General features: G+C 43.8%; 1 protein-coding gene across 2 annotated transcripts in view; it reads left to right on the top strand.

Annotated features, from left to right (window-relative positions):
* The window catches only part of LOC112262560 (serine/threonine-protein kinase TAO3-like), a 137,322-nt gene that overhangs the window by 105,974 nt on the left and 14,696 nt on the right, over window positions 1–16,652 (top strand). For both annotated transcript variants that reach the window (XM_042331338.1, XM_042331339.1), the window contains exons 12-14: window positions 4,151–4,309; window positions 7,178–7,372; window positions 11,845–11,976. In XM_042331338.1, coding sequence (XP_042187272.1) covers window positions 4,151–4,309; window positions 7,178–7,372; window positions 11,845–11,976 — 486 coding nt within the window. The remainder of the gene's footprint in view (window positions 1–4,150; window positions 4,310–7,177; window positions 7,373–11,844; window positions 11,977–16,652) is intronic.

Below are 16,652 nucleotides of genomic sequence, written 5' to 3' on the forward strand. Positions count from 1 at the left end.
TACAGTACCAGTCAAAAGTTTGGACACATCTACTCATTCCAGGGTTTTTCTTTATTTGTACTATTTTCTACATTGTAGAATAATAGTGAAGACATCAAAACTATGAAATAACACATATGGAATCATAACCAAAAAAGTGTTAAACAAATCAAAATATATTTTATATATGAGATTCTTCAAAGTAGCCACCCTTTGCCTTGATGACAGCTTTGCACACTCTAGGCATTCTCTCAACCAGCTTCATGAGGTAGTCACCTGGAATGCATTTCAATTAACAGGTGTGCCTTGATAAAAGTTCATTTGTAGAATTTATTTCCTTCTTAATGTTGTGACAAGGTAGGGATGGTATACAGAAGATAGCCCTAATTGGTAAAATACCAAGTCCATATTATGGCAAGAACAGCTCAAATAAGCAAAGAGAAATTACAATCTGTCATTACTTTAAGACATGAAGGTCAGTCAAACTGGAGGTTCTTCAAGTGCAGTCACAAAAACCATAAAGCGCTATGATGAAACTGGCTCATGAGGACTGCCATAGGAAAGGAAGACCCAGAGTTACCTATGCTGTAGAGGATAAGTTAATAAGAGTTACCAGCCTCAGAAATTGCACCTAAATAAATGGTTCACTGAGTTCAAGTAACAGACTCATCTCAACATCAACTGTTCAGAGTAGACTGCGTGAATCAGGCCTTCATGGTTGAATTGCTGCAAAGAAACCACAACTAAAGGACACCGATAAGAAGAAGAGACTTGCTTGGGCCAAGAAACACAAGCAATGGACATTAGACCGGTGGAAATCTGTCCTTTTGGGCCATATTTGAGATTTTTGGAGTAGGTAAATGGATGATCTCCGCATGTGTGGTTCCCACTATGAAGCATGGAGGAGGAGGTGTGATGGTGTGGGGTTGCTTTGCTGGTGACAGTCGGTGATTTAAAAAAAAAACTTCAAGGCACACTTAACCGATCATCACCGATCCTCCACCAAATTTCACAGTGGGTGCGAGGCACTGTAGCTTGTAGGCCTCTCCAGGTCTCGCACCCACTGTAGTTTGAGACAGATGCCTCACAAGTCTTCAACTGGCAGCTTCATTAAATAGTACCCCCAAAACACCAATCTCAATGGTCCTCATGGACCCTGACCTCGAACTCAGGGGTCCCAAACTTCTTTGGCCCACGACCCCATTTTGATATCTGAAAATTCTCACGACCCCAACCATGTGAAAAACATTATGGAATTAACAGCCAATGTTATCTTTTTTATTTGGGGCTATGGAAGTCAATTGAAAAACATTCTAACGGTATTTCTGATTGTCTTTTCAACTCACCATCACATACTTTTAATGTGGGGCTACGACAGTCACTATCTCACTACCACTAATGAGATGGATGTTCTTGATGCAAGTCGCGTCAGAGCTTCTCAAAGTCTGGGCAGTCGACAGAGCGCACCTTAACTCTGTGGTCACATCCAACCTGGATGGATATTTAGTTTTAATGAAAACGAGAGTACTGAATCCAGCTTCACATAGATATGAGCTGGTGAAGGTTACCATGCGTTTTATGGTACTATTAGACACCTGGGAACTCTGAAAAATACAAGGTGGAAGCATGATGTCAGTGATCTTAAGGTCGGAAAGTCAGAGCTCTAGAAAGAGGCCCAAGATTCAGATTTCCCAGTTGTCTTGAACACACTGACGTTGGAATTCTGAGATTTCAGAGTTCCCAGTTCCCAGTTGTTTTGAACGCAGCACGGTGAACCTGACAGGGTATTTATTCCCTTTGAGTCATGAACCAAAACTCCTCTGTAGTGACCCGTGAATGTATACAGTCACATAACGGCTCGATCAGCTGTTTAATTTCACTGAGCCAGGGTCACAGTCAAACGGATTAGGAAGTAGGTCCCAAAGTGCCCTTTCAGGTGTTGGAGGTGAGCAGTCATCACTCATGTGGGACACTTACTGATGCTGTTTTCTATTAGAAACATGCACAGCCGTGGGAAGGGGGCATGGCTCGCTTTTAAAAGACACTCTCCAATAAGAATTATATAATCTGAATCCACTGATTCAGTCACTCATCTGTAGAATGTGTTTATATTTCCCCTGCATGCTTGCATTTAGTTCATTCAGTTTACCAAATATGTATGTTACATAGGCAAGGAGACACATTTTATTTTCATTACAAAGAAAGTCAGTCAAGTCCATTTTTATACATCCATTGTGAATGACAACAGTTATTCTCTCAATGCGAAAAATCTTTCCAACACTCCCCCTCGATAACTACCATGCCTCGGTATGGAATAGAGCATTGTCCTGCTCTGATCCCATATCTAAACGCAACATGCAACAGTTCAATGTAAGGAAATCGGTCACAGATACCTTGTGACCACCATTTGCCTCATGCAACGCAACACATCTCCTTCACACAGAGTTTATCAGGCTGTTGATTGTGGCCTGTGGAATGTTGTCCCACTCCTCTTCAATGGCTATGCGAAGTTGTTGGATATTGGTGGGAGCTGGAACACGCTGTCGTACACGTCGATATAGACCAGCCCAAACATCAATGGGTGACATGTCTGTTGAGTATGCAGGCTATTGGACCATTTTCAGCTTCCAGGAATTGTGTACAAATCCTTGCGACATGGGGTCTTGCATTCGTTGTCTGTAGCTTATGCCTGCCCATACCATAACCCCACCGCCACCATGGGACACCATTTACATTAGCAAACCACTCGCCCGCAAAACGCCATACACGCTGTCTGCCATTTGCCCGGTACAGTTGAAACTGGGATGCATCCATGAAGAGTTCACCTCTCCAGCATGCCAGTGGCCATTAAAGGTGAGAATTTGCCCCCTGAAGTCTGTTACGACGCCAAACTGTAGTCAAGTCAAGAACCTGGTGAGGGCGACGAGCACTGCGTTTACTTGATAGCTACCTACACAAATAGCTAGCTAGAACAAAGTGTTAATAAGATATGAGATGAGCTTCCCTGAGAGAGTTTCTGACAGTTTGTGCAGAAATGATTTGGTTGTTTCATCAGCTGTCTGAGTGGCTGGTCTCCGACGATCCCAGAGGTGAGCAAGCCGGATGTAGAGGTCCTGGGCTGGCGTGGTTACACATGGTATGCTGTTGTGTAGCCGGTTGGACACCTTGCCAAACTCTCTAAAATGAATTTGGAGGCGGCTTTTGGTAGACAAATGAACATTATGTTTTCTGGCAAACGCTCTGGTGGACATTCCTGCAGTCAGCATACCAATTGCACGCTCCTTCAACATTTTGAGACGTCTGTGGCATGGTGTTGTTACAAAACTGCCCAATGTGCATTTGTGTAATGATCATGGTTTTGCAACAGATAATGGGGATCCTAATAAAATACCAAATGCCGTTTTGATCAGCTTCTTGATATGTCACACCTGTCAGGTGGATGGATTATCTTGGCAAATGAGAAATGCTCACTCACTCAGGGATGTAAGAAAATTTGTATACAGAATTTGAGAGAGACAAGCTTTTTGTGTGTGTGGAAAATTTCTGGGATCTTTTATTTCAACTCATGATATAGAAATGAGTGTATGTGCTTTTTGACTCTCCACATTGTTTTCCCCATACCAAATACAGCTGCTCGTATCAAAGTCTCTGCAATAGTGTGTGGTGTCATAGCGTAGCAGGCCTAGCCATTCACCATGGGAATGATTCAAGTGCAACGGTTAAGTGCCACCTTTTCCCATTATCTAAGGGTGCTTTCTGGTTGAATTTCACCTTTTAGATTTGAATCATTTTCATTTACATTTTTAAGGTTAACCACATTCAAATGATTGATATACAAAGACAATATTATAATATATTTTTTTATTTTTTCCTTTATTTAACTAGGCAAGTCAGTTAAGAACAAATTCTTATTTTCAATGACGGCCTAGGAACAGTGGGTTAACTGCCTGTTCAGGGGCAGAACGACAGATTTGTACCTTGTCAGCTCGGGGATTTGAACTTGCAACCTTCCGGTTACTAGTCCAACGCTCTAACCACAAGGCTACCCTGTTTTGATATTTTGATTTTATTTTTTTAAATCTGGATTTTGGAAATTCTCCCGCGACCCCATTTTCATATCAGGCGAACCCCCCTAGTTTGCTCTAACCTGTAAACTCTCTTTTCTCCCCAGCATGACTTTGTACGTCTGGAGCGCCCCCCGCGGGTCCTCATGGATCTGATCCAGAGGACCAAGGACGCGGTGAGGGAGCTGGACAACCTGCAGTACCGTAAGATGAAGAAGATCCTATATCAGGAAAAACACATGGGGGGGAGCCAGGAGGAGGAGGAGGTGAGGATGGAAAGGGGGAGCCGGGAAGGGGAGAGGATGAGAGGAGGAGTAAGGGAGAGCTAGGAGGGGGAGAGGAAGGGGAGAGCTGGGAAGGGGCGAGGATGAGAGGAGGAGTAAGGGAGAGCCAGGAAGGGGAGAGCTGGGAAGGGGAGAGGATGGGAGGAGGAGGAAGGGAGAGCCAGGAGGGGGTGGAGGAGGAAGGGAGAGCCAGGATGAGGAGGAAGAGTGGAGAAAGTACAGTTGAAGTCAGAAGTTTACATACACCTTTGCCAAATGCATTTAAACTCAGTTTTTCACAATTCCTGACATTTAATCCTAGTAAAAATTCTGTCTTAGGTCAGTTAGGATCACCACTTTATTTTAAGAGTGTGAAATGTCAGAATAATTGTAGAGAGAATGATATATTTCAGCTTTTATTTCTTTCATCACATTCCCAGTGGGTCAGTAGTTTTTCATTCACTCAATTAGTATTTGGTAGCATTGCCTTTAACTTGTTTAACTTGGGTCAAACGTTTTGGGTAGCATTCCACAAGCTTCCGACAATAAGTTGGGTGAATTTGGCCCATTCCTCCTGACAGAGCTGGTGTAACTGAGTCAGGTTTGTAGGCCTCCTTGCTCGCACACACTTTTTCAGTTCTGCCCACAAATCTTCAAATGGTTGAGGTCAGGGCTTTGTGATGGCCACTCCAATACCTTGACTTTGTTGTCCTTAAGCCATTTTGCCACTACTTTGGAAGTATGCTTGGGGTCATTGTCCATTTGGAAGACCCATTTGCGACCAAGATGATTTAACTTCTTGACTGATGTCTTGAGATGTTGCTTCAATTTTTCCACATTATCTTCCTCCTTCATGATGCCATCTATTTTGTGAAGTGCACCAGTCCCTCCTGCAGCAAAGCACCCCCACAACATGATGCTGCCACCCCCGTGCTTCACAGTTGGGATGGTGTTCTTTGTCTTGCAAGCCTCCCCCTTTTTCCTCCAAACGTAACAATGGTCATTATGGCCAAGCAGTTCTATTTTTATTTCAGACCAGAGGACATTTCTCCAAAAAGTATGATCTTTGTCCCCATGTGCAGTTGCAAACAGTAGTCTGGCTTTTTTTATGGTGGTTTTGGAGCAGTGGCTTCTTCCTTGCTGAGCGGACTTTCAGGTTATGTCGATATAGGACTCGTTTTACTGTTGATATAGATACTTTTGTACCTGTTAACTCCATCTTCACAAGGTCTTTTGCTGTTGTTCTGGGATTCATTTGCACTTTTCGCACCAAAGTACGTTCATCTCTAGGAGACAGAACGCGTCTCCTTCCTGAGCGGTATGATGGCTGCGTGGTTCCATGGTGTTTATACTTGCGTACTATTGTATGTACAGATGAACGTGGTTCCTTCAGGCGTTTGGAAATTGCTCCCAAGGATGAACCAAACTTGTGGAGGTCTACAATTTTTCTTTCTGAGGTCTTGGCTGGTTTCTTTTGATTTTCCCATGATGTCAAGCAAAGAGGCACTGAGTTTGAAGGTAGGCCTTGAAATACATCCACAGGTACACCTCCAATTCACTCAAATGATGTCAATTAGCCCCTCAGAAGCTTCTAAAGCCATTACATAATTTTCTGGAATTGTTCAAGCTGTTTCAAGGCACAGTCAACATAGTGTATGTAAACATCTGACCCACTGGAATTGTGATACAGTGAATTATAAGTGAAATAATCTGTCTGTAAACAATTGTTGTTAAAATGACTTGTGTCATGCACAAAGTAGATGTCCTAACCGACTTGCCAAAACTATAGTTTGTTCACAATAAATGTGTGGAGTGGTTGAAAAACAAGTTTTAATGACTACAACCTAAGTGTATTTAAACTTCCGACTTCAACTGTACATGGACTATAACCACTAATATTCTTACATTACGATGAAACATGTCAGTAAGATGTGTTCCCAGAAACATTTGATTACATTAATATAGTATTAAAACAATGGCATTGTGTGTCAGGGTGGATAAGCCTCTGGAGTCAACTGAACTCCTGTTATGGTCTGGCACAAATGGAATACTGTAGGTGTCCCAGAGGTCAACAAAAGATGTGAAGACATGAAGAAACCCGCTGTCCTCCTGTCTTGAACTAGGGCGAAGGAACAGTGATACAGAGCCCTGTCGTAATAGCCCTGCGTCTCACTTCTCTAACCATTGTTTTGCCCTTACTTATTAAGCTTTTATAATTATATAGAAATGAACACATTTCTAGACATTCTGGTTTTGATTTCCCTGTGCTGGGGTCTCTCCTCACTGCCACACAGACATGTGGTTTTGATTTCCCTGTGCTGGGGTCTCTCCTCACTGCCACACAGACATGTGGTTTTGATTTCCCTGTGCTGGGGTCTCTCCTCACTGCCACACAGACATGTGGTTTTGATTTCCCTGTGCTGGGGTCTCTCCTCACTGCCACACAGACATGTGGTTTTGATTTCCCTGTGCTGGGGTCTGTCCTCACTGCCACACAGACATGTGGTTTTGATTTCCATGTGCTGGGGTCTCTCCTCACTGCCACACAGATATGTGGTTTTGTGCCACAAGCTCTGTTTTGTATGACACACTCAAGCTTGCTGATCCTGTTATGATGGATGGACACGGACAGGACTGACATCGATACTGTCTGTCCAGGTGAAATGTCTATTTATGGGCTATTTAGCATGACTTTGACTCTGTTGCACTCTGTATCGCAGGACATTATTTCTGCTGTATCAAGGTCACTCCAAGCTTAATGAGGCTATTTGTAAACCCATATTTACAGTTGAGGGGTGGGAAGGGGCAAGAGGTGTGTGTGTATTTCCCACAGTGTGTGTATAGACTGATTTCCATCTCTCTCTCCTCCAGGACTGTGAGCAGGCCAGCTGTAAGATGAACAGCCTGGGCAGTAACCACTCCCTCCCCAGCACCTCAGTCAGTACAGGAAGCCAGAGCAGCAGCATCAACAGCATGCAGGAGGTCCTAGACGAGAGCTGCTCCGACATGACCATGATGCACCACGACTACGATAGCAGCTTAGAGTCCTCCGCACAGTCCAAGAAGGTATTATTGACAGAGAGAAACACATACACACCTAGAAAGTAACACTGACAGAGTGAGAGAGAGAGAGAGAGAGACATACGCTAGCATACACGCACACTCACCAAGAAGGTATTATTGACAGAGAGAGAGAAACACACACACACACACATACACGCACACACACCAAGAAGGTAACACTGACAGAGTGAGAGAGCAGGAGAGAGACGGCCGGACAGCAGGAGAGACACACACACACTATAAAACTAGCACGATCAGTGTCCCTCCAGCTAATCATTCACTCCAACACTACCCACGTCCTCAAGAATGACGCAAACAAACATGAACACACACATCAAGAAGGTACTACTCATCTAGCCCCTCAATCTCTCTAGCCAGCCAGCCAGCCATCCAACAACCGCCTACACCAAACTTAAACCCACATCCTGAAGAATGACAGCTCTCAGGGATGTACAAACACTCATACACACAGGAGGGATAGCAATACACTCCAAACCGCACCCAAATAATGACACACAGGAGGGATAGCAATACACTCCAACCCGCACCCAAATAATGACACACAGGAGGGATAGCAATACACTCCAACCCTCACCCAAATAATAACACACAGGAGGGATAGCGATACACTCCAACCCTCACCCAAATAATAACACACACAAACAACCTCGCGGTGGTATTCATATAATCATACTATATTAACCTAACCTAACCCAACACCATTCAATTAAAAACACTGATGCCATGGAAACCATCGATACATTCTTCCACAGAATGCTGCTCAGCTTGATTCCTGTAAAGATGATACACACACACACACACAGCACACAGAGCCAGAGATCATCACTCCTGTAAATCACACTTTGAGAACAAAGATGCCCTGACCTCTCCTCTTCTCTTCTCTCGCCTGGCGTTGACACACAGGCTCAGGGTTGAGCTGGACACACTTAGCTTTACATTATTCAGAATGAATGAATAACCTGTGTCGTGTCTTTACTATCATTAACTGAAGACTTTTAGTTTTTATCAAAGATTCTCTGTAATTATTATTACGCGATTAAACTGATTAATCATGTAACTGTAATTAACTAGGAAGTCGGGGCACCAAGGAAAATATTCAGATTACGAAGTTCTAATATAAATTTTGACATTTTGATTAATAAATTTGTCTTTACCTCACGTTAGTCTCATTCCAAATGTCGTAAACTGTTGGTTATCTGCACAAACCTAGTCTTCACTATGAGTCATCCATACATCAATTGTCTTAAATAATTAATTTATTAACTAACTAAACAATCACAGAAGTGCACACACAAACAAAGTAAATATGGTTACAAGAAATGATAGGGGAAATGATGCCGGTTTAGCCCTAGTGGGCTAAACCGGCATGGCGGCTTGTTAGACAAAAGGGGAGTGGGGGTCAGCTGAGAAGTCACTACAGAGTTGATAATTATAACAATTGAAATGCTAATCCTTTGCACATGAACGTTCACTCAGTCGGGAACAATTGCAATCAACATATATATTTACGCTCAGCGTGTCGTTGGGGTCTCTGTTGAAAAGTTTGTTTCTGTTGGAGAGTCTGTCCGCCCTCTCTCCCGGGGTAGGATGGATAGTTCAGAGTGACATTCATTCATGTTGTTGTAGAGTGGATGTTTCGGCTGTTGTCGGTCTTCGCGTTCAATGATACCGAATTCCTAGCTGCAGACTAACAATTAATATCAAAGACTTGTTCTTATTCTGTCGGTATCAATAGTCTAAGAGTTTAACCACGTGAGATGGTTAAAAGATTCAGCAGTCTGGTCTGGAACCTTTGTCCTCTCGTAATTGAGAGCAACATGGTCTGATGAGAAATTCTCAAAGTGGGGGTTTTATTCAGGAGAGCAGAAAAGGGCCTGTCCCAGGATTCCCGACCATAACTGTGCTCATGGGCAGTCCTCTGATTTAGTTAAACTCTAAAGGGAATTGGAGTTTCCTTCATTAAACAGTCCAAAATCACATTACACAATTTTACAAACAGTATCATCCTCACTCATTCTTCTTATACAACAATTAGATGTAAAACCTCGTATCTGATGCTATTATATAAACAGCGTTATGGTAATGTGGCCGTATGCTCCCCTGAGTTTCACAAAATTGTACCAAATGGACCAGTTTGTAGTTGGATTCTTCACCGATATTTTATACCTTCTCCAGAACATAAATGTTGGTCGGACCTCAAGTTCTGTGAGGTGGAAGAAATTCCTTGGTTCTCTATGAAAATTCACTCTGCCTCTATACTGTGGCCATGAGGAGATAATCTCCTCCAGGAATTTACGACCTCTCTCTGACCACAGCAACCTGGGTGTAGGAGATGGCGAGAGGGGGATGGGGCTTGCTGTACCCAAAGAGGGCAACGTCATGACACCTGCATGTCTCAGGCATCACAGCACACACAGGCACACACACATACACTTCAAACTAGCAGATTATGAGATGTTTGTTTCCTCCTCTTCAGCCACGTCTTTCCTGGTCTTTATCGTTTAGTTAACTGTTATTAACGATGGGTGTGTGGGTTGCTGATATGTCACAAGGCCAGCATGGGTGTATAGGAACAAGAGAAGGTGGCATGTTGTCTGTCTATAGATTCACACTGATAAAGAGTTCCTTTTCCTACGTGTACAGTGCCTTCGGAAAGTATTCACACCCCTTTACTCTTTCCACATTTTGTTGTTTTACAAAGTGGGATTAAATAGATTTAATTATCATTTTTTGTCAACGATCTACACAAAATACTCAAGTGAAAGTGGAAGAAAAAATGTACATTTGTAAAATAAAAGACATACCCAGAAAGACCCAGAATTAATACATGTCAGAATCACCTTTGAGTCTTTCTGGGTATGTCTCTAAGAGCTTTCCACACCTGGATTATCCAACATTTGCCCATTATTATTTAAAACATTCTTCAAGCTCTGTCAAATTGGTTGTTGATCGTTGCTAGACAACCATTTTCAAGTTTTGCAATACATGTTCAAGTAGATTTATTAAGTCGAAACTGTTGCTCGGCTACACATTCTTGGTAAGCAACTCCAGTGTATATTTGGCCTTGTTTTTGTTTTTTGTCCTGTTGAAAGATGAATTAATCTCCCAGTGTCTGGTGGAAATCAGACTGAACCAGGTTTTCCTTTAGGCTTTTGCCTGTGGTTATTTTTTTATCCTGAAAAACTCCCCAGTCCTTAATGATTACAAGCATACCCAAAACATGACGCAGCCGCCACTATGAAAATATTGTGTGTTATACAGTAATATATTATATTGGATTTGCCCCAAACATAACACTTTGTATTCAGGACAAAAAGTAATTTGCTTTGACACATTCTTTGCAGCATTACTTTAGTGCCTTGTTACAAACAGGATGCATGTTTTGGAATATTTTTATTCTGTGCAGGCCGGAGGGGATGGCTGCCGTTTTGTAGGCTCCTAACCAACTGTATTTTTTGTTTTTTCACATTGTTTGTAAATTGCCTCTACCATCCATTCTATTGGCCAACGTGCAATCACTGGAAAATATACTGGATGATCTCCGTTCGAGACTATCCTACCAACGGGACATTAAAAACTAATATCTTATGTTTCACCGAGTCGTGGCTGAATGACGACACAGATCATATACAGTTGGCTGGGTTTTCTGTGCATTGGCAGGACATGGCAGTACAGAAGAAGTCTGACAAGACGAGGGATGGGGGTGTGTGTTTATTTGTCAATAACAGCTGTTGCGCCATGTCTAATATTAAAGATGTCTCAAGGTATTGCTCGCCTGAGGTAGAGTACCTCATGATAAGCTGTAGACCACACTCTCTACCAGATGTGGGACCAAGTCATTGTTTTGCAAGTCACAAGTAAGTCTCAAGTCAAGACCGACAAGTATTAAGTCATGTCTCGAGTCCTAAACAAGTCATAATGTGCTCTTCAAATGTAATACCATTTCATATTTTTAACAAAAGCAATATTTAGTATATTACATTTACGCAAAACATGAATGCTTTTAAAAATACGTTTATTATTTTCCAAATAAATCTTATATTTCCATGGAAATACATGGGTAGGCATAAGAAAGACCACAACAAATATAAATTGAATCTGTTTTAAATTCAGGCTGTAACACAACACAATGTGTAAAATGAATAATTTCTAAAGGCACTGTAACTGGTCAACCGGTCATGAACTGACATAAAATATGTAGGTTTATACACACTCTAATTTGATAGTCTAACCATCTAACGTTGGCTTGAGTTCAGTACAAAACTGTTCACTACCGACCTATGAGAGAACAACCACCATACCTATCCTCTCCACCAGGCACCCTATATGAAGAATCATTTGGCTACGAATAATGCTACGTTCAATTATATCAACTACAGTTACATTTAGGTTTTGAAGTTACAGGCCATGTAATTCAACATTTCTCCTGTCTGTCTCTCGCTCTCTCTCCTCAGGACCACAGGTATAACTGGGATAATGGTCTGAAACCTGACCTCAGGCCGGAGCTGATGCCATTATCCTCTGACATGAGCCAGGCACACAACTACCGCCACAACAACTTCTCCACCATCAAATCAGCATCACTTGTAAGGGTCAACACCCCTTTATCTCTCTATCTTAATTTATCTCTCCTTTCTCTCTACTATCCATCATCTAATCAGCATCACTGGAAAGGGCTACCATCATAGGTCACTCTCCCTGGGTGATACCAAGTCTCCCTCATACTCTGTCCATCTTTACCTCTCCTCTTTCCTTTGTGTCTCACACGCTGTCTCTCTCTAGCTTCCTCTTTCCTTTGTGTCTCACACGCTGTCACTCTCTAGCTTCCTCTTTCCTTTGTGTCTCACACGCTGTCTCTCTCTAGCTTCCTCTTTCCTTTGTGTCTCACACGCTGTCACTCTCTAGCTTCCTCTTTCCTTTGTGTCTCACACGCTGTGTCTCTAGCTTCCTCTTCCCTTTGTGTCTCACATGCTGTGTCTCTAGCTTCCTCTTTCCTTTGTGTCTCACACGCTGTCAGCTTCTCTCTTCCCTTTGTGTCTCAGCTTCCTCTTTCCTTTGTGTCTCACACGCTGTGTCTCTAGCTTCCTCTTTCCTTTGTGTCTCACATGCTGTCTCTCTCTAGCTTCCTCTTTCCTTTGTGTCTCACACGCTGTGTCTCTAGCTTCCTCTTCCCTTTGTGTCTCACATGCTGTGTCTCTAGCTGCCTCTTTCCTTTGTGTCTCACACGCTGTGTCTCTCTAGCTTCCTCTTTCCTTTGTGTCTCACACGCTGTCTCTCTCTAGCTTCCTCTTTCCTTTGTCTCACACGCTGTCTCTCTCTAGCTTCCTCTTTCCTTTGTGTCTCACACGCTGTCTCTCTCTAGCTTCCTCTTTCCTTTGTGTCTCACACGCTGTCTCTCTCTAGCTTCCTCTTTCCTTTTGTATTCTTTCTCTTGTTCCCACTCTATTCTTTCTCTCCCTCGCTCCCTCCCTCTCTGTGTCCTTCCACTCACTCAACCCCTTTGTGTTCTCCCGGTCCTTCACTCTGCTTCCGCTCCTCTTCACCTCGCTCTCCTTCTCTCCCTCGCTCATTCTCTCCTGTACTTTTCCCCTCGCTAATATATCACTCTCTTGGGGTTCCCGAGTGGTGCAGCGGTCTAAAGCACTACATCTCAGTGCAAGAGGCGACACTACAGTCCCTGGTTCGAATCCAGGCTGAGTCACATCCGGCTGTGATTGGCAGTCCCATAGGGCGGCGCACAATTGGCACAGTGCCGTCCGGGTTTGGCCATGGTATGTCGTCATGTAAATAAGAATTTGTTCTTAACTGACTTGCCTAGTTAAATAAATCAAAATAAATACTCCGACCCCCTCTGTCTTAAGTCTGGAGGGGTGCAGTGTGGAGTGAGATTACCCTCCCTGCCTCTCTCTCTCTCTCGCTCTTTCTTTCTCCATGTATGTTGTCATGGATACAAGGCTCCAGTAAGCAGTCAGTCAGTTGCAATGGTGTCTATGGTCTGTCTGTCTCCTCCCACTGGATTCAATGGTGTCTTTGGTCTGTCTGTCCTCCCACTGGATTCAATGGTGTCTTTGGTCTGTCTGTCTCCTCCCACTGGATTCAATGGTGTCTTTGGTCTGTCTGTCCTCCCACTGGATTCAATGGTGTCTTTGGTCTGTCTGTCTCCTCCCACTGGATTCAATGGTGTCTTTGGTCTGTCTGTCCTCCCACTGGATTCAATGGTGTCTTTGGTCTGTCTGTCCTCCCACTGGATTCAATGGTGTCTTTGGTCTGTCTTCCAACTGGTTTTAAGCCCTGGACTGGCAACGTCCTTTACATGCCATGTGTTAGGCTAGATTTACTGACTGGGGTTTACTGTGTTCTGGTTCTGGACACTTGGTTTACTGGATACTTGGTTCTGACTGCCATAGGTAGTGTTTATTTGATATTTTAGAAATAGTGTGAAATCAGCGCTCTGACTGTTAATCAAATGAATTGGTTGTTCACGTGGTTGTTGTTTTATGAGGCAGGGTATTGTGGTGTTGATTCCCCATTGCGGTAGGTATAAGTTGCATTCAGACAGCGTGGAGTCTGTTGCTGCTGCAATGAGTCGATGACATCATTGCCTTCTGCCGCCGTGAGGCGGGCACATGTCCCCTGATGGACCCGGCACTGCTCGCTCAGACTGGAAAGAACAGGTGGGGGAGATGACAATGCAGGGGGTGGCTGGGAGATGACAATGTAGGTGGGGGGAGATGACAATGTAGAGGGAGGGGGAGATGACAATGTAGGGGGAGATGACAATGTAGGGGGTGACAATGTAGAGGGAGGGGGAGATGACAATGTAGGGGTGGAGATGACAATGTAGAGGTAGGAGGGAGATGACAATGTAGAGGGAGGGGGAGATGACAATGTAGGGGGAGATGATGACAATGTAGGGGGTGACAATGTAGAGGGGGGAGATGACAATGTAGGAGGGGTGACAATGTAGAGGGGGGGGAATGACAATGTAGAGGGAGGGAGAAAATAAATGGGATGGACAGAGAGGAGAAAAACACACACAATGGAGGGAGGGAGACTAAAGGAAAAGAATGTGAGAGAATAGACAGATTAACAAACAGACAGACAGATGGACAAGAGAGCCAGTCAAGTAGGCCGAGAGGAATAAGAATGAAGTACAGAGAAGGAGAGGAATGTGACTGAAGGAGAGAGAGGAGAGGAATGTGACTGAAGGAGAGAGAGGAGAGGAATGTGACTGAAGGAGAGGAATGTGACTGAAGGAGAGAGAGGAGAGGAATGTGACTGAAGGAGAGGAATGTGACTGAAGGAGAGAGAGGAGAGGAATGTGACTGAAGGAGAGGAATGTGACTGAAGGAGAGAGAGGAGAGGGAATGTGACTGAAGGAGAGGAATGTGACTGGAGGAGAGAGAGGGGAATGAGAAGGAATGTGACTGAAGGAGGGGGAGAGGAATGTGACTGAAGGAGAGGAATGTGACTGAAGGAGAGGAATGTGACTGAAGGAGAGAGAGGAGAGGAATGTGACTGAAGGAGGGGGGAGAGGAATGTGCTGAAGTAGAGGAATGTGACTGAAGGAGAGAGAGGAGGGGAATGTGACTGAAGGAGGGGGGAGAGGAATGTGACTGAAGTAGAGGAATGTGACTGAAGGAGAGGAATGTGACTGGAGGAGAGGAATGTGACAGAAGGAGAGAGAGAGGAATGTGACTGAAGGAGAGAGAGGAGAGGAATGTGACTGAAGGAGAGAGAAGGAGGGGAATGTGACTGAAGGAGAGGAATGTGACTGAAGGAGGGAGAAGTAGAGGAATGTGACTGAAGGAGAGGAATGTGACTGGAGGAGAGGAATGTGACTGAAGGAGAGGAATGTGACTGAAGGAGGGAGAAGGAGAGGGATGTGACTGAAGGAGAGGGATGTGACTGAAGGAGAGGGATGTGACTGAAGGAGAGGGATGTGACTGGAGGAGAGGAATGTGACTGGAGGAGAGGAATGTGACTGAAGGAGAGGGATGTGAATGAAGGAGAGGAATGTGAATGAAGGAGAGGAATGTGACTGAAGGAGAGGAATGTGACAGAAGGAGAGAGGGGAGGGGAATGTGACAGAAGGAGAGGAATGTGAATGAAGGAGAGGAATGTGACTGAAGGAGAGGAATGTGACTGAAGGAGAGGAATGTGAATGAAGGAGAGAGAAGGAGGGGAATGTGACTGAAGGAGAGAGAGCGGGAGAGAAGAGAGTTGCACTATGTCTGATCTCACTGAATGAAGTGTTAGATATCAGTTAAGAGGAAAGGGGAGAAAGCGAAGAGGGATGGTGAGCCTCATCTGGAGGAGAGAGGGATGAATGGGGTTAATACAGGTCAGCCTGACTGGGAGAGGGACGGAGGGGTACAAAAGAGTTAACACTTCTTTTAGTCCTCATACAGTACCAGTCAAAAGTTTGGACACACTTACTCATTCCAGGGTTTTTCTTTATTTTTACTATTTTCTACATTGTAGAATAATAGTGAAGACATCAAAACTATTAAATAACACATATGGAATCATGTAGTAGCCAAAAAAGTGTTTAAAAATAATATATATATATTTGAGATTCTTCAAATAGCGCCACCCTTTGCCTTGATGACAGCTTTGCACACTCTTGGCATTCTCTCAACCAGTTTCAACTGGGATGCTTTTCCAATAGTCTTGAAGGAGTTCCCACATATGATGAGCACTTGTTGGCTGCTTTTCCTTCACTCTGCAGTCAAACTCATCCCAAACCATCTCAATTGGGTTGAGGTCGGGTGATTGTGGAGGCCAGGTCATCTGATGCAGGTGAAAGCTATGATCCCTTATTGATGTCACTTGTTAAATCTGCTTCAATCAGTGTAGATGAAGGGGAGAAGACAGGTAAAATAAGGATTTTTAAGACTTGAGACAACAGACATGGAGTTTGTATGTGTGCCATTCAAAGGGTGAATAGGCAAGACAAAAGATGTAAGTGCCTTTGAACGGGGTAGGTGCCAGGCTCACCAGTTTGGGTCAAGAGCTGCAATGCTGTTGGGTTTTTCACCCTCAACAGTTTCCCATGTGTATCAAGAATGGTCCACCACCAAAAGGACATCCAGCCAAATTGGAGTCAACATGGGCCATCATCCCTGTTGAACGCTTTCGACACCTTGTAGAGTCCCCAACAAATGTTGTCTGTGCTGAGGGCAAAAGAGGGTGCAACTCAATATTAGGACGGTGTTTCTAATGTTTTGTACATTGAGTGTATAACACATGTTGAAAATAA

This window comes from Oncorhynchus tshawytscha, linkage group LG12 (genome assembly GCF_018296145.1).
Source record: "Oncorhynchus tshawytscha isolate Ot180627B linkage group LG12, Otsh_v2.0, whole genome shotgun sequence".
NCBI lineage: Eukaryota > Metazoa > Chordata > Actinopteri > Salmoniformes > Salmonidae > Oncorhynchus > Oncorhynchus tshawytscha.